At 49.8% G+C, this 22,470-nt stretch overlaps 1 protein-coding gene across 7 annotated transcripts in view; it reads right to left on the reverse strand.

Moving 5' to 3' along the window:
- Positions 1 to 22,470, reverse strand: part of BCOR (BCL6 corepressor) — a 437,367-nt gene that overhangs the window by 12,430 nt on the left and 402,467 nt on the right. For 2 of the 7 annotated variants that reach the window (XM_069636543.1, XM_069636541.1), the window contains 9 exons: positions 10,681 to 10,810; positions 9,045 to 9,123; positions 5,343 to 8,219; positions 4,480 to 4,533; positions 3,622 to 3,790; positions 2,486 to 2,749; positions 1,234 to 1,575; positions 747 to 1,063; positions 136 to 399 (listed from right to left, as the gene is read on the reverse strand). In XM_069636543.1, coding sequence (XP_069492644.1) covers positions 136 to 399; positions 747 to 1,063; positions 1,234 to 1,575; positions 2,486 to 2,749; positions 3,622 to 3,790; positions 4,480 to 4,533; positions 5,343 to 8,219; positions 9,045 to 9,123; positions 10,681 to 10,766 — 4,452 coding nt within the window. In that variant the 5' untranslated portion in view covers positions 10,767 to 10,810. Of the gene's footprint in view, positions 1 to 131; positions 400 to 746; positions 1,064 to 1,233; positions 1,576 to 2,485; positions 2,750 to 3,621; positions 3,791 to 4,479; positions 4,534 to 5,342; positions 8,220 to 9,044; positions 9,124 to 10,680; positions 10,811 to 15,517; positions 15,644 to 22,470 lie in introns of those variants that run through there. The other 5 variants (XM_069636542.1, XM_069636546.1, XM_069636544.1 and 2 more) reach the window with 5 other exon arrangements.

Consider the following 22,470-nt stretch of genomic DNA (forward strand, 5'->3'; position numbering starts at 1 on the left):
TTTAAAATGCCCTAGGCAGATTGCCTTTTTGATGCAGGAGTACAATCCCATTTGGTGCAGCATGTGGGTAAACTGTATCCATCGCAATCTATATTCATGACCTCAAATGTAATATGAGCAGAATAATCTACTTGCCTCATATCCCAGCCGAGCGGCCCTTTGCAGGAGAGTCTCCCCAGCATTCTTGTTGACTATCAGCCTACGTGCTTCCGGGGGCATGGGGCGGCTCGGAATCACCTCTGGAGGTCCATCTGCGATCTGAGGTTGTGGGGGCTGAGAGGCAGGGATGCACAAGGTGGTCTGCAGCAGGTTGTCCTCTGACTCCGATGCTTTCCCTGGGGAGGCCTCTCCATCAGAGATTGCCTCGTGTCGCCTCTTACACCCCCTTGGAAGCGTACCCTGCCAGAATCAAGAGGATTTAGATTTCGTTAGAGAAGAGCATGAAGAACAGGCATTATCGTCAAGCCAGAACACACATCTACATCTAGCCAGTTATTTTATCAAGCAAAGATGTGAACATGACCAGTAATATTGCTGGAAGGTACTAGAAATGTTTAGCTCAATCAAGACCTGGTGACAATGTCATGAAATATATACACAAACAACTGTAGACTAATTGTTATTCACACAGACTCCCGAGTTGGCATATGAGGAGACCTCCTTCGGTTATTGCCCACTGCCAGTGTACTGTCTGCACTGGTGCTTACAACATGCCAATGTTTAATGGGGTTAAGAAAGAGGAGTACCTTGTCATCAGAGTTCTCCACATCCGTGGCGTCATCGCCAGTCAGGGAGGCCTGTTGCTTGCTTCGCTCTAGCGCAGCCAAATGCTTTGTTTTGCACTGCCGCTTCCCAGTTGGCTTGTCGCCCTCGTGCTTCTGCAGCAGTGCCTGGCAGCCTTCCTCGTCGTCTGTGCCCAGCGCCTCCGCTTGGAGGCTCTGCTCGGTCCTCAGCTGCTTGGCGTCAATCCTTGGGGTGGGGCTGGGGGCAGACGGGCGCTTGCTGTTAGGGGAGCTGGCAGAGAGGCCTTTCATCTGCAGCGACACTGCATATACAGACATGTCTAAAATAAAAGGGAAAACGTTAAAGCTCGCTGAGCGGAGCAAGAGCACTGCACATTTGCAAGCACGATCACATCATTCGAGTCCCCTTCATTAACCAATATCGGCTGCCAGCAAACGCAAACAAAAAAAATACACCTGTACAGCGATGCCCCAGACACCCTTGGCATACCTTCTTCCACTTCACTCCTCCTCAGAGACTCCTCCAACCAGTTTCTAGTGCCATTGACCAGCTCTGGGGTGCTCCTGCTGTGCCTGTCCTCCTCCCAGTCTTTGTTCTTGGGGTCTTTCTCGCTGGCCTCATAGTCCTGACTGCCCGCATTGCCACAGGCGGGCTGCTCCATGGGCGCTTCCTGCTGCTCCCAAAGCTCCCTGAGATGCTGCAGGTGACGCTGCTTTTTGGGATGGAGCCCTGTTAATTCAATGCACACCTTCAGGTTGGTCACCTCACTACAAGGGGGCTCTTCTAAGTAGTTAGAGGAACTGTTTGTCATTTCCCTCTCAGGCCAGTCATCTAAACGAAAGACAACTACAATTAATCATGACGCCCCCTCCACTATGCACAAAGTATGCCTAGGCTGCACTGCTGGGTGTCAAACATACACGCACACAAACAAACACACTAAACTTTTGGAGCCCCTCTCGTACAGAGCCAGCCTTTTAAGATGCATCCTCTACAATCAGCCCACATGACTAGCAAGGGAAAACAAGAGGGATGCTGTCCAAAAGGTGCCACCAAGTTAGTTCAAAGGAACACATACTCTGCCCTGCCACTCCCGCTGCATAAAAAAAATCACATTCTACCTCAGCACAACAATCGAGGATGGACTGGTCAACCCATCGCAAAGAAAACCCCTATTTTGCTTTCAGAATGAAATAGGTCAATAACCTCCAATAGAATGAAATCTAGACACATTCTCATGCTTGCTGAAGGCTGGCAATCTGAAAACGAGACCCATTTTCCCTTCGGTGGGTCAGTGAGGGCATTGGTCATTCAAAGAAATATTCTCTATGAAATATCATAACCAAAAGGCTAACGCGTGCCCAATAAATTGTGCACCACAGAGTTCTCCCTTTTGGGAAGCGGCAGCCAAACCTCACGCTTAAGCAAGCAGCAGGCCAGTTTTCAGCAGTGTGACTGCAGCACAAAGTTCAGTGCATGCGTTGTGTACCCATCTGCTCTTTCTCTTGTACACCAACACAATGCACCTTTTTCAGTATATTTTTTTAAGGCCTTAAAATGCCCAAATACCTAGGGAGGATGACATTCTTCCACACACTTCAAAATGTGGACTAAGACGAACTTGTGTACCAACGACAAATCTTTTTGAATAACAAAAAAGGATGATGAATGCGGTGCCTGGAACAGCAGCAATTCTAGTGGCAATGGAGCCGACGCTGAAGCACGCGTGGTGGAATCTTACCATTCTCAGTGCGCCGCCTCTTGGCCTGCGACTCCTCGTCACCAGGAGCGACCTCCTCACAGCTCTCACTATGGCAGGTATCGCTGCCCGAATGTTTGCGCTTTCGCTCCAGTTCTGCAAAGGGGCTCGCTCTGCTATCTGCCAAGAGTTCCTTGGCTTTTTCCTTTGTGGTTTGATAAAAGGCCATTCTCTCCAGGAACGAGTTCTCCACTTCGGGTGCTGGATGAAGGCTGGCAGGATTACTAAGTCCGGTGCTGAAGTCACCTGCATAGCAACAAGAAAAGCAGGTTACAAAGGAGAAAACAGACACTGTAGTGCTATAAATGACCAATCGCACCCAGGATTTGTGATTGAAAGGGTGTAGTATATTGGGGACTGCACCAGCTGCAACACCCACATCCTCGTTTGTGCATTTTATACCATTCAATGGGGTTCCAGAGCTGACATATCAGCACACATCACAGTTTTGTACGCCATATGCTGCGTGTACAGACCAACACCACAAACAACGGGCAGGATAGTGGCACAGCACAGCATCCTCTATAGGATAGAGCTGGAGCTTGGCATGGGTCAGTTGTGACCCAAAAGTAACTTTTTTAAAGAAGCTACTTTTCCAGTGGACATATTTCCCTATAAAATGCATATAGTAAAAAGGGCCATCTTGCAAACGATACCATTTTTTTTAACTAGTAAAGGGGTGTGGGGTGCAGAATCAACCGTTCAGTTTTAAAAAAAAAGTTTTATCTAAATTTTAAAAAGGCCTCCACCACATTCCACTGAAGTTAATTGAGAATTCGGATGGCATTTGTATAGCGCCGACTGCCACTGGTATGACCTCGTGGCTTGTGGGGAACTAAAGCGCCCTTCGGAAGACTGATGGGAGATGTCAGAGGTGAAGAAAGTATTTCTAAAATGTGTGCACAACTTTTTAGCCAGCAAGAAGGTGGGTAGCGAGTGGCTAGGTCCCCAATAGCAACCCATAGCAGAATGGGTGCCATTACAAATTGTCAAGGGAGCGGGAGAGTCCGTAGGGTCAGATCATATGTGAACGGCTGGTCGTGTTTTGCGTGTCTCAGTTATTGGAACTGATGATACACGTTTTGGGTGTGTAGTTTTTCTCTTGCCGGAAGACGTACCATTCTTACACCGGATGCTGTCCTGTGGGTCGGCCATGGCATTCTCCAAAATGACGGATGTGGGCTTGCCTTCACTTGCCCCTGCCAGTAGCGATCCCTCGCAGTCCCTTGTCGGTGTGTGGCCCTCTCGCATCCTCATCTCCAGTTCAGAGAAGCGCATCATTGCATGCTGTAAGAGAGCGTGGACATGAAGATCTTTACTATTACTCGAATGTGCAAGCACACATTTTATGAACAAAACGGTGGCAGCCATCTGTGCAATAATTGTACTTCCAAAATGGCAGATTTGCTTGCAGGTAAATGAGGTCACATACATAAAAAGGCTTTAGGACACGACACTGCCTCAAGATGCATATATTCCAAACGATATACATTTTTGCTGTTCTTTGCTTTACAATGGACTCAATCCCCATGCAGGAGTCGTGAGAATTTGCGCCATTGCAACTTAACCACAGAGAAATCCGATCATGCAAACACACAACAAACATGAAATGATGGTTCCGATGATGCCATCTCTGGGTTCCGGTGTCATTCAGTGGGGAGAGTCACCAGAACTGCCAATGGGTTACAGGACCATGCAATATATAGAAAACCTAAACGAAAGCATGCAATTTCACCAATACAAGAGAGGTGGGGGAAATGATGTAAGTGGCATGCGAAATGAAAAATACAAACGGCAGCATTCCAAATTTAGTGTTCCCCCACTTTGAAACTTTTACAAATACATGCTTTTCCGAAGTGAAAAGAAGCAAAAACTTAAGAAACGAGGTCATGATGCATTGTATCCCCTTGGTGGACTGGGCAGGAAATTAAGTGTTACACAAGGGCACAGTAATAAAAAAAAGTGTAAGCACTGACCTCACAATATGCAGCTGGTAGGCACAAATTACTGTCCTCTTGTAATCCTTCCATCTAAGTAATTAAAAGGGGCACTTTTGGGTCATTTAAATCATTTTGCAGCCATTTTAATCAGCATTAACCAAAATGTTTTCTTGTCAGTGCCTTTTGTGGTTTGAGTGGGCTATCATACAATGCACCATCAATTCACTATCTGACAAATTCAGATCCCGCGTTGCAGGGCGTGCACAGCTTTAGAAAAAGCAGGAGCCCCAGAGCCTGTATTCAATGTAGTAACCGACTTCTCAAAACAAGGCTATGCATGACCCAGTGGGAGACAGTCCTCCACAGAGAACCAGTAAGGTCTACACCAGCTTCACCCCATTCCAATGGGTAGTCCGACTCATAGCAAGAGTAGGAATCAACAAGCAAACTGTAACCCTAATTTCCACTTTACATGTGTGTGGGCGGCAAGGAATGCACAATTGAATTTGATCAGGGTACAGCTTAAAAAAAAAAATTGCACCAGACAACATATGTATGCATATTTAAAAGCATAGGAGGGGTGAATTGCCAGTCTGTATGGGGAGGTTCAGACCAACTCTGCACCACCCCACCATCTGCACTGCTCCACCAGTTATCAGCACACATCCAGATACACACACTTCAATTTTCCCCAAAGATTTTAAACTCAGAAGCTACTGGCAAGATTACGCCGTTGCACGGTAAAGAAATGCGGATGTGATCTTGCACAAACTTATGGAAGTTTGGGAGAATTCGCTGACCCACCAAGGATACCCACCCCTCATCTCTTTATGAAGTAGATACATAATTGCAAGTAACATGCACGACCAATGCGGCCAGAGTAACCAATAGAAGCTCACCTGCAAAGCACGCTGCTCGCGGCTGAGTTGACTTGAATCTCCAAACAGTTCGGTAGTCATGCACTTGAGACGATCACCTACGTAGCCAGCAGAGTTCTCAATCCTTTTCACCACTTTGGATGAGCGGTTTTTCAGGTCAAAGTCTTCCATTGCATCTTTGGCTTGGTTACCATCTGTGCCGGAATGGGAATTTCCAGTGCAGAATCTCTGTGCATCCTGTGGAGCTGTCCCAAAATATGATGGCCCACAACTAGCCTCAAAGAGACCCATGGGAGGCTGAGTGCAGACGTTCTCTTCCTGCTGCCTTGCTGGCATGCTGCCTGCCAAGCTCACCAGTGTAGAGTTTTGAGCCGGTTTAGTAATATCATGGAAGTCCTGTTTCTTTATAAAATCATCCCTCATAACAATAACTTCTCTGTGCTGTATTGCTTGATCCAATGAAAGCGCCGATGGTTCGCTGCTTCGGCTGTTGCCATCAGGTACAAGGGGACTTTTAGCGACGCAGAGTTCGGTTTTAGTATCCCTTATGGGATCGCTGCAGGAAAGTTTCTCGACTTTGGTAACTGTTTTGTTGACACTCGTAGAGTTCAGGAGTGCCTTTCCATGTTTTTCCTTTGGAATATCGAAATGTTTGGGGGTAGATTCATTCACATCCGGTAGTCTGTTTCGCAGGACACTGTCTTCATATCGGGGTCTTTCATGCGACCGCGATCGTCTCTCCGATTTATCATCTTTGCTCATTTCCAGGGTAGATGGTGGCAGAAGGATGGGGTGCACCATGCCCATCGCATCCTGGTAGGTCACATAATCCACACGAGTGGTAGGCATACTGTAAGGAAGGCCAGGTTTTGGTGCCAGGGGCCCTGGGAAGAGGCTGCCATTTGGCAACAAAACTGGATGGGGATACATCGGTCCTTTCCCATGTAGAGACAAATGGCCTAGAGCTAGGCTTTCTGAAAGTGGGTATGGGAGAAAGCTTCTTGGATAATGGATGGGAGAACGATAAGTGTCATTTTGAGTTAAAAACATTGAGCTAGATAGGTCGGTCTCATTTGGTTTAAAACTGGATTCTTGATTCATTGCTTTGTAACACAATTCTTGATTGGCCATCTTAAAGCAAGACTCTGGATTAGCTGGCTTGAAACTAGATTCTTGATTGGATGGCTTGAAAATCGACTCTTGGCTTGTGGCTTTTACACTGGATTCTTGATTAGTGCTTTTTTGAATGTTATTCTGGTTTGTACACGCTGCCAATGGCTGTCCTATTTGCTGTATAACAGATGTTGTGCTTTCAACAGAATTTCGATTGGTTTTGGGGCAATCAGCATTTGGCGCTGGCGATGCAGAAGCTGGGCGCCCTCCGCCTTGCATGCTCCCAGTGTTATTACTGATTGTTCCCTCAATGCTTCCCATTCTTGGGCATGAAGAGCTTCTTGGTTGGGGCAACACTCGCTCTAGAGCTTTGTTTTTTAGCTGCATAATTTTGCCACCATTTTCGTCAATAGCATTTGGGCCCGGCACTACCCAAGAGGAGGGCACCGTGCTAATGATTTCAGGGCGATAGGTTGCACAACCGTTTCCTGGTGGGGAAATGGCTTCGTTCAGAATTTCTCTCCCAGAGGAAACTAGGCCACATCCATGCTTGTTCGGGATCAACACTGTGGGGGCAATTGTCTTTAGGTTGTCAAACTTCGGTGTCTCTGAATCGAAAACTTTTGATGACAAATCCAATGGCTTGTCTACAACGTCTTTGGTAGGAACTTGAACTTGTTTTTCGAGTACAGGAGGTGACCTCGAGTCTTTCCGGTCACGTATGGTTTTCTTGGTTTGCGCTGGAGCTTGCTGCGCATTATCAGCGTTATCTTGGGCTTTGGCAAATGTTCCATTGGGCAGCCTAGATGGAGAAAAGTCATGGTTTACATTCATGTAATGGTTGGACAGAGAAACTGAAGAAGGAGAGTTTGACAACCTAGCAAGATGTTTCTGAAACTCTGCATAAGTGTCTCCCATTGGCTGTGACGCCATGTGAACACGAGGGGGTTGCCTTGGCGAGTGGGGCATCAAGAGAACTGGATCTGCTGGCATGTTAGCAGGTGCTGGTTTCGGGCACTGCACTCGCGGAGGCTTGCTGTTCTGGAGATGTTGGTAGGCATGCGATTCAACAGGGCTGATGCCCATTTTCCAAGACAAGTTTTTATCTTGACAATGCACAAGAGGCGGGATTGCCTGAGGCGAAGCAGCTGTGGCTATCCTCATTGGTGATGCTAAAGAGGAAGGCATTGGCGGTGCAACGTAATGATGTGGCAGGTACAAAAATCGCTCACTGTTTGTACAGACCGGAGAATACGCCAAATGTGGTAATCCATAGGTTGACTGTTGAGGTAGCAAGGCCTTGTACATACCCAAGGAGTACTTACTTGGAGATTCAATGAAGGGGTACATAGCCGCTGCTGTACTATCCATATAGGGGTGCACCCAAGGGAGTCTCAAATAGTTGGCGCCATTCACAGAGAGTGGGCTCTGTTTGTCGCCTGCAGCTCTGTCCAATCCCAGTTGTTCACCTGGTGGAATGTTTTTTTGTATTCCGGGCGGAGTTTTGTAGATCGAACTGAAGCCGTTTGGATTGTCAACAGAAACCGGGGAGCCATCCAAGCCATCTCCGGGGCTAGATTTGTACTGCATTTCTGGATTCCTTTCGGGCGTGTACCCAAGACTAGCCATGGTATTTGCAGCATCTCGGTTCTTTTCTGCGCTCAGCCCGCATAGGCTGGAATAGACTATTCCTCCTGGCACTCTGAGGCCTTCTCGCATGAATCCTGTTCTGTCCATGCTCAGCGCTGCAAGGCTGTCCATACGATGGGCTGCAGCCACGTCCACCTTAGCAAAGAGAAGAGAGGCACGTTACCACTTTGCTTAGGTGCTATATACAATGTGCAAGGGACATATTTCAATCGTGTGGTCTGGCTGTTCAAAGCAGAGCTTAAGTATGCTTGTATAACTGTCATTAAATAAAATGGACCAGGACTACATACTGCATACCATAGGCTAAATTCTACGAACACAACGTACTTGATTTATATACCACCCAAGGATAAAAGGTAGAGTACCTGTGCCCAAATTCAGGGACCATAAAATTACAGCGATCAAGGCAGCAGCAGGGCCTAAACATACATTGTCAGCTTAAGGGGATTTTCACATTGTTGTCCTTGTAGCAGTAGACTATTCACTTTGCATTAACTAACGTGCTCCGATGGTTGAAAGTACAGTGGGGTGCATGCAAAGTGAAAAAATCAGTCATGTGCCCACCAAATCAACTTTCCAAGATGCCAGGTCAGCAATTATTAAGTCACGATTCACCCGGAGTAAAAGTAGATCACCCAATCCAACAAAAGGGCATAGTGGCTAGGGAAAGGAAGGATGGTGGTAAAAGTAACGGCTGCAGAGATCCTAAATCACATAAGAAAATCAGCCTGTCCAAGAGTAGGTTTGACAATTTACTTGATGTATCCCTTACAAACGCACAATAAAATACAGACAGCTAGCATAAAGGGGGCATAGAGACAACGGGGTCAGGTAAAGTAGGGGTAGCTTCAGTTAGTAATGAGATGGCCACAAAAGTGCCCTTTCAACATTCTGCTACAAAAATGTGAGTAACGACGAACAGGCCCACATATTGGAAATCACTAGCCATTGGGGTCTTACCAGACTGTGAGCCAGGTGACTGTCTTCCCTTAGTTCCAGTCGACTTTTCTGGCCCTCGCCATCGTTTACTGCGATTTTCCTGATGGAAAAATACAAAGCAATGTAAACAGCAATTCTACTTCCACATTTCCAAAGAGCAGCAGAGGCTGCACCATTGTACCAGGGCTCTGAAGCTGTGCGCCTGCATGCACGTGTATGTAAAGACTGGAAATTCTGCAGCTGTTCACTGTCAAGTCACTTGGGATGCTGCTATGCTACGATAAACATAGTCTGCCCTTTTAGTGCTCAAGAAGTGGGGCCATCACAAAAATAATGCCACACAAATAAAATGAACCACGCACACGTGAATTCCAAGCTGCTATCAGGCATACACTCACTTGCCCCCCTCAGTTCTACACCTGCACACAATTTTTTTTTTTAAAGAAAAACTCCCCCAGTGCCAATTTTCAAATCCTGGTTTAGTGCCCAACCGAAAACATTCAATTACAGCAGGCCAGCAGCAGTCAGCTCCTATACCACACTACTTGAAAGGCCGATGCTGTGAGCGGCCATTACAAATGTTGAACCCTACCACAATAAAATACCAGGGACGAGTTAACGGGAGGGTTGCCTGCATGTAGCGGCACCAATTGAGCAGGATGCCGTTTTATATCTGCAATGACCCAAGTAGCAGAGTGCGCGCGCCGTAGGCCCATTCTGGAAGGTGCATATCCTACTGGGAACTCGGCTGGAGGAAGGCGCATGCTGGCCCCCTACGCCTCTAAAGAAACTAAAGCTGCCCATACCTATATCCCATTACAAATGCAGAGAAGCTAGATGCAATGCCGGGGTTTTAAAAACGTTCCATATTTTTTATCGCGTGTACATTTTTTTTTGTTTGCATCACCAAAAAGAGCGGTTCTTTGGCACCAAATACTGCGGTTAAGGAGTGCGCCCCTTGACAGATTGCTCTGTGCACACAAGCATGACACTGCACGAGGATTTCACTTTTACTCCAGGTATGCAAAGAAGAAAGTCCGGGAAGTGGACTAGATTATCAAGACAACTACTGATGACTTAATGATCATTTGAACCAGAACATTAAAGCTTTTAAATGGCATCTCTCCATATTTGATTAAGCATCCATCACGTGCTTTAGGAGCCAGATACAATAATGTAAAAGATGAAAGACTATGCAGATATTGCAATTCTGCCGTTGAAACTAAAACATTATTTGTGGATTGCACATTTTTGTTTGAGGTTCGTTCTTATGAATTAAAATTCGTATTCAATGTCGACAGACTATTCAAAGAGGGTTTTTGGCAACTCATTTTAAGCTGTTCAGAGATTGCGTTCAGTATTGCTGTTCTTTATTATCGGAGAATTTGTGGTTACATATACTAATTGATGTTAACGATTCGAAGTCTTTAATGTTTGCTTTTTCGTATTTTATAGTGTTTTTATAATGTATTATTTTGTGTGAAAAGTTTGACAGAAACAAAAACCCACCAAGCCGCCTTGGTCCTCCACTCTGACCTTGCTGTCTACCGCTAGTCTCCCCCTCGGGTAGTTTTGATTTCGCTTTTTCACTCATCGCGTCAACCAGCGAACGCCACCCACCCTACCGTCGCCAAGCGCGCGCTTCGGGCCTAGTTACCTGTCCTCGGTGAGGCCGCACATGCGGACCCTCTCGCTGTTCATCCAACTGTGCACGTTGCCATATAGGGGGGTTGCAGAAAGCATGGCGGCCTCAAGGGTCGGGCTGGCTCCCGCTCCTGGGGCTCAGGCTGTGGAGAGAAAGCACACGGTGAGAGGGCAGTATAGGCTATTGCACACTTATAAAATTGCAACGTCGGCGCGGCTTTGTAACAGGTCCACCTGCACTGTGCCGCAGAGGGGTGGACCCCTTGCCACCCTCAAACCAGACATGTAATTTCAGCCTCCTTGCAAGAGACTGGCGAGAAAAATGCCAGCAACTAGCTAGGTACAGCACAACAGAGCGCTTGCTAACGGCCACGCATGAAATGAAAAACATGCATATACTGCACAAATCCCTCGCAAAATACACACAAGAGGAGCGCTGCACTGAGCGTTTACAAGCACAACACCCTCGAGTGCAAACCAACATTCCTTCCCGATAAATGTAGCCGGCCTGGGGCGGTGCTTGCATGAACTGCCTCTGCCTCAGTTGTGCAGGGGTGGGTGCATAAGTGTGCCATTGTGTGCGTGCACTGTTTGTGCAAGAGGTGCATGCGAGTGCTGCTTTGTGTAGGTGGCTGCGCGAAGACAGCTGTGCTAGTGTGGAGAGGTTGGGAGGGACTGCTTGTGTGCGCTGGGGGAGGGGCAGGCTGCGCGGATCAATCATTTCCCGGCTGGAGGAGGCTTCCCTTCCCCGGGAGAGTCAGAGTCCAGACACGGCCTGCGCCTGCAGCAGCGCTCCCCCTGCCTCCCCCCCCCCCCCCCCGGGAAGTGTCAGGACAGGCTGCCTTTTATTAACAGGATTAGCGCCGCGCATGATTTATTCCAGTGCAGGCGTTTAATTGCTCTGTGAAGGAGGAGGAGCCGGCGGGCCCGGCCGCCATCCCGCTGCTGAACACTGGCTTCATACGCAGGAGGCATCGCGCACGGTTGGAGCGGGCTGTGCCGTGCCGCCCGACGGTAAACACTGGGTCGCCGGCGCTCCGTGCCGAGGACAAAGCGGCAGAAAGAAGGGGCACGGGGGACACCACTCTGCCCGCGGAAATGCCGCCATTGGGATATAGTTGGGAGCGGAAAAGAGACCGCGGGCGGAACCAGAGTATCTTCCTAGGCGGTGTTGGGGCACTAAAGGGATGGGAGGGGGAGCGTACCGACGTTGGTAGGCAGCGACAGAACCACTGATACCCAAATGACAGAGGGCAACTACGTTGGCGTTCGCCACCGCCACCTGGAGAAGGCTGGTCCGGGCCGAGACTGCGCACACCTATCGCCCCCCAAATGGGAACAGTTAGCACTTCAACCCTCCTCCCATAAACCTCACACACAAAGACACTTGCTATGTTTGGACAGAGGGGGTGCGGGTGCATCAAAAGGTCAACACTGTTTACGAACCAAGTCATTACAATTTCTAAATTAATGGGAATAGCACTACACCCCACACAGACAAGACAGTTGCTATGTTTGGACAAAGGGGTTAATCAAAGGTCAGTATTGTTTTAGATTTTGAAAAACCAGTGATTATGATTTTAAGTTTAGTGTATAACCAACATTTAATTTTGGGAAAGCGTGTATGAATTGTAGTTAAATTTAAGTTTTAAAACGAACATGGATGAATTTGCGAAATTCTTCAACTGAGCAATGATCTATAGTAGCCTGGTTTACAGTGGCATATGGGTGACCCAGTGCCACTTGCCCACAGGGCCCCCTTACACTTACGCTACTGGGAACCCGCCACATTACTAGTGGTAGGGTTAGTCCCCATTTTGGAGCCTCATGGCACTCAATTGGAGTACTCGAGCATCTAGCGTAGACGGTAATTTATTGGGAGGCAATAAATGAGGGAGGGTGGGGGAGCTCCGCGGTGGAGACGTTTCCTCCAACCACGAAATACGATGGTGCTGTAAAATAGGGGCGCGTTTTTAGTGCGCCATCATATTCGTAATTCGGCCGTGTTGTAGAAACGGGCCCAAGTCCCCCCACCCCCCATCACATTTGAGTCGTCTTGCTCTTACGATAAATGCAGAGAATTCCACTATCGTAAGTATGGGTGCAAACGGACAGGGAGTACGTACGCACAGGCGGTAACTGAGCTGGGCCACGTACAATTGCGCGAGTTAAAAAAGGCATGGTTTACAAATTTCAGGTATCGTAGGTTTGGCACGCAGTGGGGATGGCGATACCAGAGGTCTCCGCAGGCGAGCCACAACGTGCGCACCCCCTCCTCATGCGGCCGCCACATGGGGTCAACCTTCGCAGATTGGCAACGCCCTGGACCTGCAGGGAGGTTCAGGTGGGCACGTACTGTGGATGAAACAGCCTACACACCAGTACCCAGTAGTGGGACACAGCTGTATTGTGCAGTATGCATCCTCACCCATGTAGAAAAAAAAACATTTTTAAAATTGTGGGTTGCTCTCCGCCCTCCGTACAGTATACCGTGCGCGCCGCACCCACCTAGGTGTTCCTTTAAAATGGCACATTTGTCCTTTCTTTAAAAGGATTCTACAGACGAAGTCGGGGGCCAGGGGTATCCCAAAATACTTCAATCCGTGCACCAAGCTGTTTTATCAATTTTAAAACGCATACCATTCCGCGATAACTGTGGTTTGTTGATGTGAAAACTTACTTGCAGTGTCATTCAAGTTTACGTACTCCTGCATTTATAATGTAGTTTAACAATTGTAAAGAAAGGTGTGCGTAAGTAAACAGCGCGCGAATTCCCTAAACCTAGCTTTTCATAAAGAATAAGTTATCTAGAAGGGAACATTGGGTCAATCCGCGTTTCAAGGCATATTAATAATGGGGGTGCGATTTACCGATTCCTTAGTTGTCGATAATGGGTTGTGGGGGGAGAGGCATGGGGAGCGGGTGTACTACTTTAGACTGCGTGCCACCACCGGGCCCGATATGGTTAAGCTAGCCTCTGACCCCACTGAGCCGAGCACGCCGCGATGGGCAAGTCGCAGCCGAGTCCGTAGCAGGCTCTACGGCCGCTCTGCAGACGGAGGGGGGCGGGAGTTGGTTCCTGGCTCGACGTGCCGCATTAGGAGGCGGTGGCAGCTCCCTTCAGCTCCCCCGCGCGTTTATTTCGAGATCTTTGGGGATGCCAGTCTGCAGCGCTCATGGGAGCTCCCTCGGCACACCCAGGGCGAAGCGCAGTACAAGAGCAGCCAGCACACCACCCAGGCATAAAAGAAATACCAGGCAGAAATTGAAAAAAACAGGGACAAAGGAGCTGGCGTGTGATTGATGTGTCGGGGTGCGCCACTCTTGCACCGAGATTCCGAAGCGCAACCGGTCAAGTCTGCGTGGGTGGGGGGCGGGAAGGGGCAGATAGTTTAAAAAAATAAAAATACACAAGTAGGAAGCCTCGCCCACACTGCGAGACCTCGGTAGACATATTGTCTGACAGGTGGACTTGCAACATGGTGGGCAGCTGCCCAGGGAACCCTAAAATGCTGGGGTCGCTTCCCAGGGCGACGTGCAACCGCCCAGCATCACGCGAAAGCAAATTACTAACAAAATCCGAACCTCATCTAGAACGAGAAACACTAAAAATGCTCAATACGGCAGTTAAGGGCTGCGGCGGGGTGCACATCCCCCGGGAATACGATCATGGCTTTTGCACTCTGCCGATACCCTTCCAGAAAAAGCCCCTTGCCTGCCAATACACTCCAGTTACTGATACTGTCAGCTCGCCGATTCTCGTAATGCTCGACAGGGTGGGGGCCGTTACCAGCCCCGCACACCCGCGGCTGCCCCTGCCCTAGATCGACACTGTCAGATCTGGGAACTGAGTTTTCAGTGGGCCTTAGCCCACCCTCAGCTGATACCACCGCCAACCCATCATACACCCTCCGCCCCAAGCCTTACTGGCACCCTAAGCCCTGCCATGCATAAACGAGTCTTCCTATTACACGCGAGCTCGGCTTCACCAGACTTGGAGAAGGACACCCTGCTGTCTTTAGAACGAGCTTGTTTGGAATGGAACAATAACCAATCGCCTACACGGTGTCCCTTATGAAATAATTCTTCGTATATGCATTCGTTTCCGAATAGATTCTCGAAGTATTTCTAGTGCAAATGACCAGTACCCTGATCTAGGAGCAGCAGTTCCGAACACGTCCATGGGCATGCAGGAGGCGCCAGACGGCAAGGGGTTAACGGTCTGTGCCGCTGGCTGCAATGAAATTACGCCCGGCTGTGGCGCCGCTCTCCGTTCCACAGAGCTCCACTTTCCAACAGTTCACAAGAAGTTCACCGGCTGAAGCTGCAGATAAGGGGACGGGGAGGGGGTCCCGGGGACACAAGAGTAGCTGTGGCCCTCTGGATAGCTCCAGACCCTGTGTGCAGATAGCCACTGCCGTGTGCCCTGCAGCACACAACGTCGGTGTATTTGACATCGCCACAAAATTGATAAAGTTCACGCTAAAAACGACGAAGCCCATTCAGGATAAGCCCTTTGACTAGAATCCCTCTATACTCACAGCGCCTAGAAACAACCTTAATAGCAGTATTGCACGGCGAAGCCTGTTCAGGCTATAGCGCCGCGGGGAAAGCCGGTCTGGATAGCAGCGCACTGCACAAGGAACGTGTCGCACCAGCCCAGCTCAGGCGAGCAGCAGCGGGGCGACCGGGGTCTACCGCGACCTTTACTCCGCAGCGCAGGGCGCTCGCCGTCAGGAACACGAACGAGGCACAAAGGCGAGAGCGACACCTGCTACACGCCGACAGGCAGCCGAGCTTGCCGCCACCCGACAAAGCGCGCCCTGTCTCCAGCGGCGCCGCGCCCGTACCTGCTGCGCCCGGGTCCTCGGCGGTGGGCGCCCTCCGGGGCGGTGTGACCGGGCACAGCTTCGGTGCGTGCTGCCGGCAGCGCGATCAGGAAGCTCTGAGCAGACAGCGCCGCTTCCCGTTTGGCGCCTTTCCTCCTCCCCCTTCCTCTGCTCCCTCCCACCCTCCCCACCACCACCACGAGCTGCTTGCTGGCTGCGGGCCAGCTTTCCACCGTGTCACCTCCTGCTGCTGCTGCTGCCTGCGAGCCGACCGACCGAGCCCTAGTTTCGGGGGGGCGGGGGAAGGGGGCGCAGCAACCCCAACACATGGAAATACTGCGACAGTAAGTGGGTGCTTTGCGGGGCGCAGCAACCCCAACACATGGAAATAATACTGCGACAGTAAGTGGGTGCTTTGCGGGGCGCAGCAACCCCAACACATGGAAATAATACTGCAACAGTAGCTGGGTGCTTTGCGGGGCGCAGCAACCCTAACACATGGAAATAATACTGCGACAGTAAGTGGGTGCTTTGCGGGGCGCAGCAACCCCAACACATGGAAATAATACTGCAACAGTAGCTGGGTGCTTTGCAAGCGGACACTGCATACAAAGTGGTGCGCTGGCAATTTATACATTCTGCCTCCAACGCTCGCTTCATGAAAAGCCCCTACACCTCCCGGTATGGCCCATAGAAGAAACTTTTCCCGATAGGGTTCATTTATTCTAGACTGCGCCGTAAGGGATATTAGTAGGAGCAAGGCAGTCGGATACTGAATCAGCAAAATAAAGTAAATGCAAAAAAAAAAATAAAAAAAAAAATAATAATACAGTGGGATCACAGGACCCGAAGTTGCAGCAGCGTCACTCTGCATGCCCGAATGCATAACAATCGTGCACGGATATGAAAATGATAGAATTATATATAATTGGAGGAATTGGACGGACAGTTAAGGTGATCAAATTTAACGCATTAAATTTAGCATAGGTGTGGGAAGTGAGGATAATTTTAACTCTGCACCCCCCCCTCCATCCATCCATCTGCTGAGGACCCTTATCCAATGATGCGTTTGTTATAAGGTGCTTGCGCACAAGCACTTCTACATAGAACACATACAATATTCCGGCCAAACTGACTTGGATACTCATTTATTGACTTCAGAAGGATGAAAGGCTTTGTTGGCCTTGCCAAAAATTGAACATGCGACCTGCAGATCACAGCAGTGAGCGCTTAACCCACCGAGCAACCTTGCAGGCCGCTAGTTGTATTTAATCATTTTATTTTTATAGCTCACAAACAGCCCAAGGGCATTGAGGCGCTGTTACTTATGAGGAAAATGCATTTACAAATGCGCACTTTTGTCATTGTGAATCCTATCTGTTATGCATTTATTTATTGTGCATTTGTTAGGCGCTTACACAATAAGTCAATTCTGTTTCAAAGTGTCCACAGGGCAGCAGGGAGGGAACACGGGATTGAAAAACAAGGAATACAGTGGAAGACAAAAACAAACCTACTATGCCTTGTGAGCATTCAGAATGTGCAAGTGCAGTCCAACCCAGCCCAGTGCAGCAGGTGGGGGCGGGGGGGAAGAGTTCAAGTGCTGGAATGTACGTGCTCGTGTGTGAACAGAAGATGAAGTGCAAAATACAGTAAGTGCTATGCAGTCTGGCACCGCATTGGAAAGAAAGTGCAAGCCTACAGGATTGAGGCTGGTGGGTGCCAAGGCAAGTGCTGAGAGGTAGGCCGGGCGATTCTGTATGGGAGGCCAGGTCCCCATCACAGCGACTTGAGATTAGAGGGACGGAGGAGGTGAAGAGGAACGTCTTGAGGCGCTTCTGGAATTTGAGGAAATCCTGCTCAAGACTAAAAAGGAGGGAGGTATGTGCTCATGGGCTTTGCAATGGGGAGGGAACGGTAAGGTGATCATCACTTCCCACATATTTCAAAGATTTTGTTGTGTTAAATCTGATCACCTGAACTAAAGCTTTCAATCAATCAAGGGTTTTGTTATAGCTTAGTTTATTCAAGGGGTACTAGCCGTGGCCACTGTACATGTTCCACACCACACCTCTCCTTCCTTTTCCCTAGGCCCCCCACACCCCCTGGAATCTAAGTGGATTTTTTTTGCCTCTCTGCGTCCCTCCCATTACTCCCTTTCACCTGGCTTTACGCAATGCATTTGTTTGAGCACGTTTTACCACAGTAATCTCACAAGATTCCCCTATAGCGATTCCAATCCTTTTCCTCTTGGCCCCCTCCAGATAGCTTTTTTTGCACTTTTGTTTAAATTCACCCCAATATCGTAAGGAGCATGCCTACGAGTCACCCCCCCCCCCCCCCCCCCAGCCGCCGCAAAACATCCAGAGTCTTGATCATCTGGAGGATGAGGGGCAGTAGTGGCCTGAAACATTCACTGGCTCTGAGACTACGGCACCAGGTGCACGCAGCCCCCACCACGCTAGACTGATCGCGCTCCGAGCTGCCGCTCAAGTGGGCGGACCCTGTGGTGGAAATAAAAATAATTGAAAGGGGGATGCCACAAGGGGCCGAGTTTGGAGGAGCGGGTGCAGCTCAGAGGGCAGAACTGGCAGTTGAACCTCAAAGGAACGGTTCAAAATAAGTTTAAAAATTGTGCAATTTCTTTCATGCTGCTTCTTGACAAACTCCACAATGTACATCAATTCCACTTTAAATAACTTCCACGGCAGTAAGTGATATTTACTACATCAAGGCAGAGGCGTTGCTAGGGTGGGGGTTGAGGGGGCTATAGCCCTAGGTCTTTTGGTTGTAGCCCTGGATAGAAGCTCTGGGGTTATAATCAAAAAGGCTAGCTAGCCCCCAGTCCCGGATCTTTTCCAGACCTAGCAACACCCCTGCATCAAGGGATCCATAGACCCCGATCTACAGTAGAAGACTACCAGGTTGAGGGGCTGTTGCTGAGATGTTATATATTAAAAACGGGTTGCAAAAACGGGTTGCTAATCGTATGACTGTTCGCAATTCCTTATACTTTTTTTTTTTTTTAAAGTGCTATATTCGGGTCAGAGGTGGGGGTATTTCTGCCCCTGAAGTGAAAAAAAAGATATTAAAAATAATAATTTGGCACCCATGCACCAACAGTTTAACTACTTACTATCAACACAAAAGCATGCATTAGTGATCAGTTTGAGAAGCACATAACATCTTTATAAAATATAACCTGTGATAAAACACAAAAGGTATGGGCACAAAAATCACAGGGTGTGTGGTAGTCCGACAAAAAAAAATTAAGAAAAAAGCAGCATTTTTTAGTTTGGAAACACGTGTTTCTCCTAATGTGTAAGATGCACATTTGGACAGTGTTCAGCATTTTAAAAGTATGCTTTTAACAGTGAAGAGCCCCCACCCCAGTGATAGCCATGTACCATTGATTCCATGGTGTCCCTTTCAGGCCAGAAGAAAGCCTGGTAATGCGCAAAGGACGGCCAGGGAAAGGGCACATATTAGATCAGAGCCCCTAGCTTAGCTCAGAGCCCCCTAGCTTCCCTCTGCGAACGCCCCTGTCAGGGCTGAGGCAGGCTGGGTCCGAGATCCGGCCCAATGACCACACTGGGTGAACCCACAATTCGGTTCCCAACCAACTGATGGGGTCATGAGGGCCAGTGTGGTCCAGCCCGACGAACACAGCACATAGCCTGAAGATGGGTGCTTCCTATGGAGTCACAGGCCCCACGCTCGGCTCGCCGCTTCCATACGTGCTACGCCATCTTAGAAGCGGCGGCTCGGAGGCCCCTGCCACACAATGCCGCGGTGCGGAGGCGGCTGCTGCTGCTGAAGGTCCCCCTTCCTCGTCACCATAGTGCCCCGCTAAGGCTGGAGAGTACGCACGCTTGCTCAGGCCTAGTGGTTTCCTGTAGCTTCACTGAAGGCACTCTCGGGGCTCGTTCCCTTGCAAGGAATGCCTGTGTGCACAACTTTGCTAACAGCACCCCTTGCTGAGTTTCTCATCGGGGCAAGGGTTTCCTTTGGTAGATTATGGGGAGAAGGGCTTTTTTTTTATCTCGCACGCAAGAAGTCACGCTGCGAGTGCGTTTCCCTGGATTACAGAATATTATTTGCAAAATTTTGGGCGATTTTTAAATACAATAGCGGACCTCGTTCTGTTTTGAACCCCATCTTTCCCCCATCTTTCCATGGGGCTGACTGTAGAGATGCCTCGACCCCTGCCCGGGGTTCACGCTCCTCACCCATACACCTTTGAAGGAATCTCTCTCTGCCCCACCCGCCAGCCACCTGCAAGGGGGGCAAAAACAAAAAGGAGCCCCTGGACTTCCGAAAACAAAGCATTAGAGACCGAGAGCGCTGCCCCCTCTCATTTTAAGGACGGGAAACTTCCAAGTTGAAAAGAAACGCCACACTTGCGGGAGCAAAACTCCCGGGGCAGAACTCGCGAGCCCCCCCCCCCCCCCCCCCAGCCGAAAACACGCACACCCTGCGGGGAGGAAGGCAGGGTGCCAAGAGCTCTGTGTGGGCGCCCCTGCTAGCCCAGCGCTATCTCTCGACATGTGTAGCACACGCAGCTCCAGTGGCGGCCTCTATGCACCCTGCCATCACGCCCGGTGTGTGCGGACTGTATGCAGCCGCCGCGGGATACCCACTCCATCATCGAGTGCATGCCAGACTACCCAATTTGGCTGGGAGGTTGTGGCCGCCCCTAGGATCGGTGCATGGTGGCAGCTGCCCCACTCTGAAGAAAGAGGGCTGACGAGAGGCAGGTTTTTGCACAGGTGCCAACCAACCTTTTCACCCTATGGTATAGTTCACACTCGATAAGAGCAAGCCTCCGCTATTGTGTGGTGTGATCTGAAATGGAGAGCTTTTAAAAAAGGTTTAAAAACTATATATAAATATGTAACGCGCGGTCATTACTGGTTTCTCACAAAGGTTGTGACACCTTTATTTTGACCAGCTACGTTGCCGCCCTCCCCTGGCTGCACTACCAAGGTCGTAACAGCCAGGCACATCGGCTGGGATTATCTATAATAATAATAATAATATAGCATTTATATAGCGCTACGAACCCTCAGGTATCTGCGCACTGCTCATTACCCACGGTGTGTGGTGCTCATTAATCGACCTTGGAAGGATGAAATGCTGAGTGTTGGGCCCAGCCGGGATTCGAACCTGTTAGCAAACTCTGCATGGATGTCAAAGCAGCGCTCTACTCGCTCTGCCACTTGACCTGGCTTAATTTTGAAAAGCGATGCTTCTGCATAAGTGTGGCAGACAAGGCCGGTGGTTGCCTTGTTTAGGCAACAGCAGCGCAGGACACCGAACCGCCCCAACTGGGCTAGAACGGGAACCTACCCAAAGAACCGGTTGTCTACGTCAGTGTTCTCGGAACCGTTTGCATATATGTTTAGAGATTTGAGGTTTTACCTCCAAATTACCCAGGTAATCCAGAAATGGACCCCTCGCTCACTGTGGTTGAGCTTCACCTCACAGGAGACATGTCTGGGCTTGCTATTGGTACTCCATCACAGGAGAATTGCCTAGCATTTCAATGCTTGACTGAAATGCAAATGGTGGTATACGTCTCCTCCGTGCAAGGTACAGCGAGCTAAAACGAGGTTGTAGATGTTTGAGGGACGGGACCCCCGGAGTGGGCACCTACCCAGAGAACAGGTCATCTGAACGTGATCATTTTCGGTAGAGAGGGCTCCCATGACTTTTGCATAATTGGGGCTGAAAAGGCCTGTGGTTGGTTCGTTTACACGTTCACAGAAATGCCCGGTCGCCGAATCCGCCCCGGCAGGAGCCTTCATTCTCGTGGTACAGGGGCTGTAAGCGCGTGCGTGCTCCCGTACGGCCTTTCCCGGTGCTGCCGTTTTAAATTTTACATTAGGCGATGTTAAGCAGGGGCTGCGCGGTCTGAAAGAAGCGACACGTTCATTTCAGCATAGACGACTGGTCGGGACCCTTTTGTGGCTACATTCCGTCCAGTGAATTCAAGGCACGGATCGACAGACAGCAAGTCAGCGTGGGCTTTACACCTTAGCAAGCGGGCTCCCGACCACTGCAAGCCAAAATCAGCAACCTTCCGTCTGTGGGTACAGTGTGTGCAGGAGCACAGCAGCTGCCCCACACTGCACAGGATCGGCGGATGCAGTTCAGTTACGGCACCCGATGGGATTTACACAATAGCGGCCGCAACTTCCCTGCTCTTCCGTCTTGGTTTCCAGCCGAGCAACGACCCCCTCCTCCCCGCCCTCCTTTCCCTGGGCGATGCGGCGCTCTCTGCCCGGGCTTTGCCCTCCCCGCCTTGTGACTGCCAACGAAGCGTGAAGCAGCACCCGGAGGGGTGGGGAGCTGCCTCCTCCGCCCCTCAGCTTTAATTACGGGCTCTTGATCCGCGGCTCCGGCGGGCTGGGCTGCCTTGAACGGCTGTGAGCAGACGCAAGGAGCTGGCAGACGAGCGGAGGGGGTAGGTGGGGGGCGGGAGGGGGAAAAGAGGGAGGGAGGGACTGCTGGCCTTGGGCTTAACAACAAGCGGCTGATGCGGGCGCCGGGGCCTCGAGTGTTATCCAACCCGCTTCCCACCGTTCCAGCGAGATGCGGGCCTGCCTTGCACCCACTGCAAACCAACCCCCCCCCCCTCCCATAGTTTACAGATAAACTAAACAAAGTGAACAATCGTGGAGTTGTCCCATTAAGTGTCTTGCGTTCAAATCCCGTTGTTTTTAGCTTAATGTACTAGTCTCAACACTGCACATTTCAACTTGCAGGCTCACTGGGTGATGGATGCTCCAAACTTAAGCAGGCATCTACAGAAGTGTCAGTTTACTACACATCGCGCCAACCAATGCAACTCTGCCCGGCTTAATGCACCTTCGAAAACCAAACACACCTGGGACCTAAATGAAGGACGCGAGATCCCGATTGACGGGCTCTGAACTAAAGTAAATTAGGCCTGGCACCTCTTGAGTGAAGGG

The sequence above is a fragment of the Ambystoma mexicanum genome, chromosome 7p (assembly GCF_040938575.1).
Source record: "Ambystoma mexicanum isolate Mex_15411 chromosome 7p, UKY_AmexF1_1, whole genome shotgun sequence".
NCBI classification, from domain to species: domain Eukaryota; kingdom Metazoa; phylum Chordata; class Amphibia; order Caudata; family Ambystomatidae; genus Ambystoma; species Ambystoma mexicanum.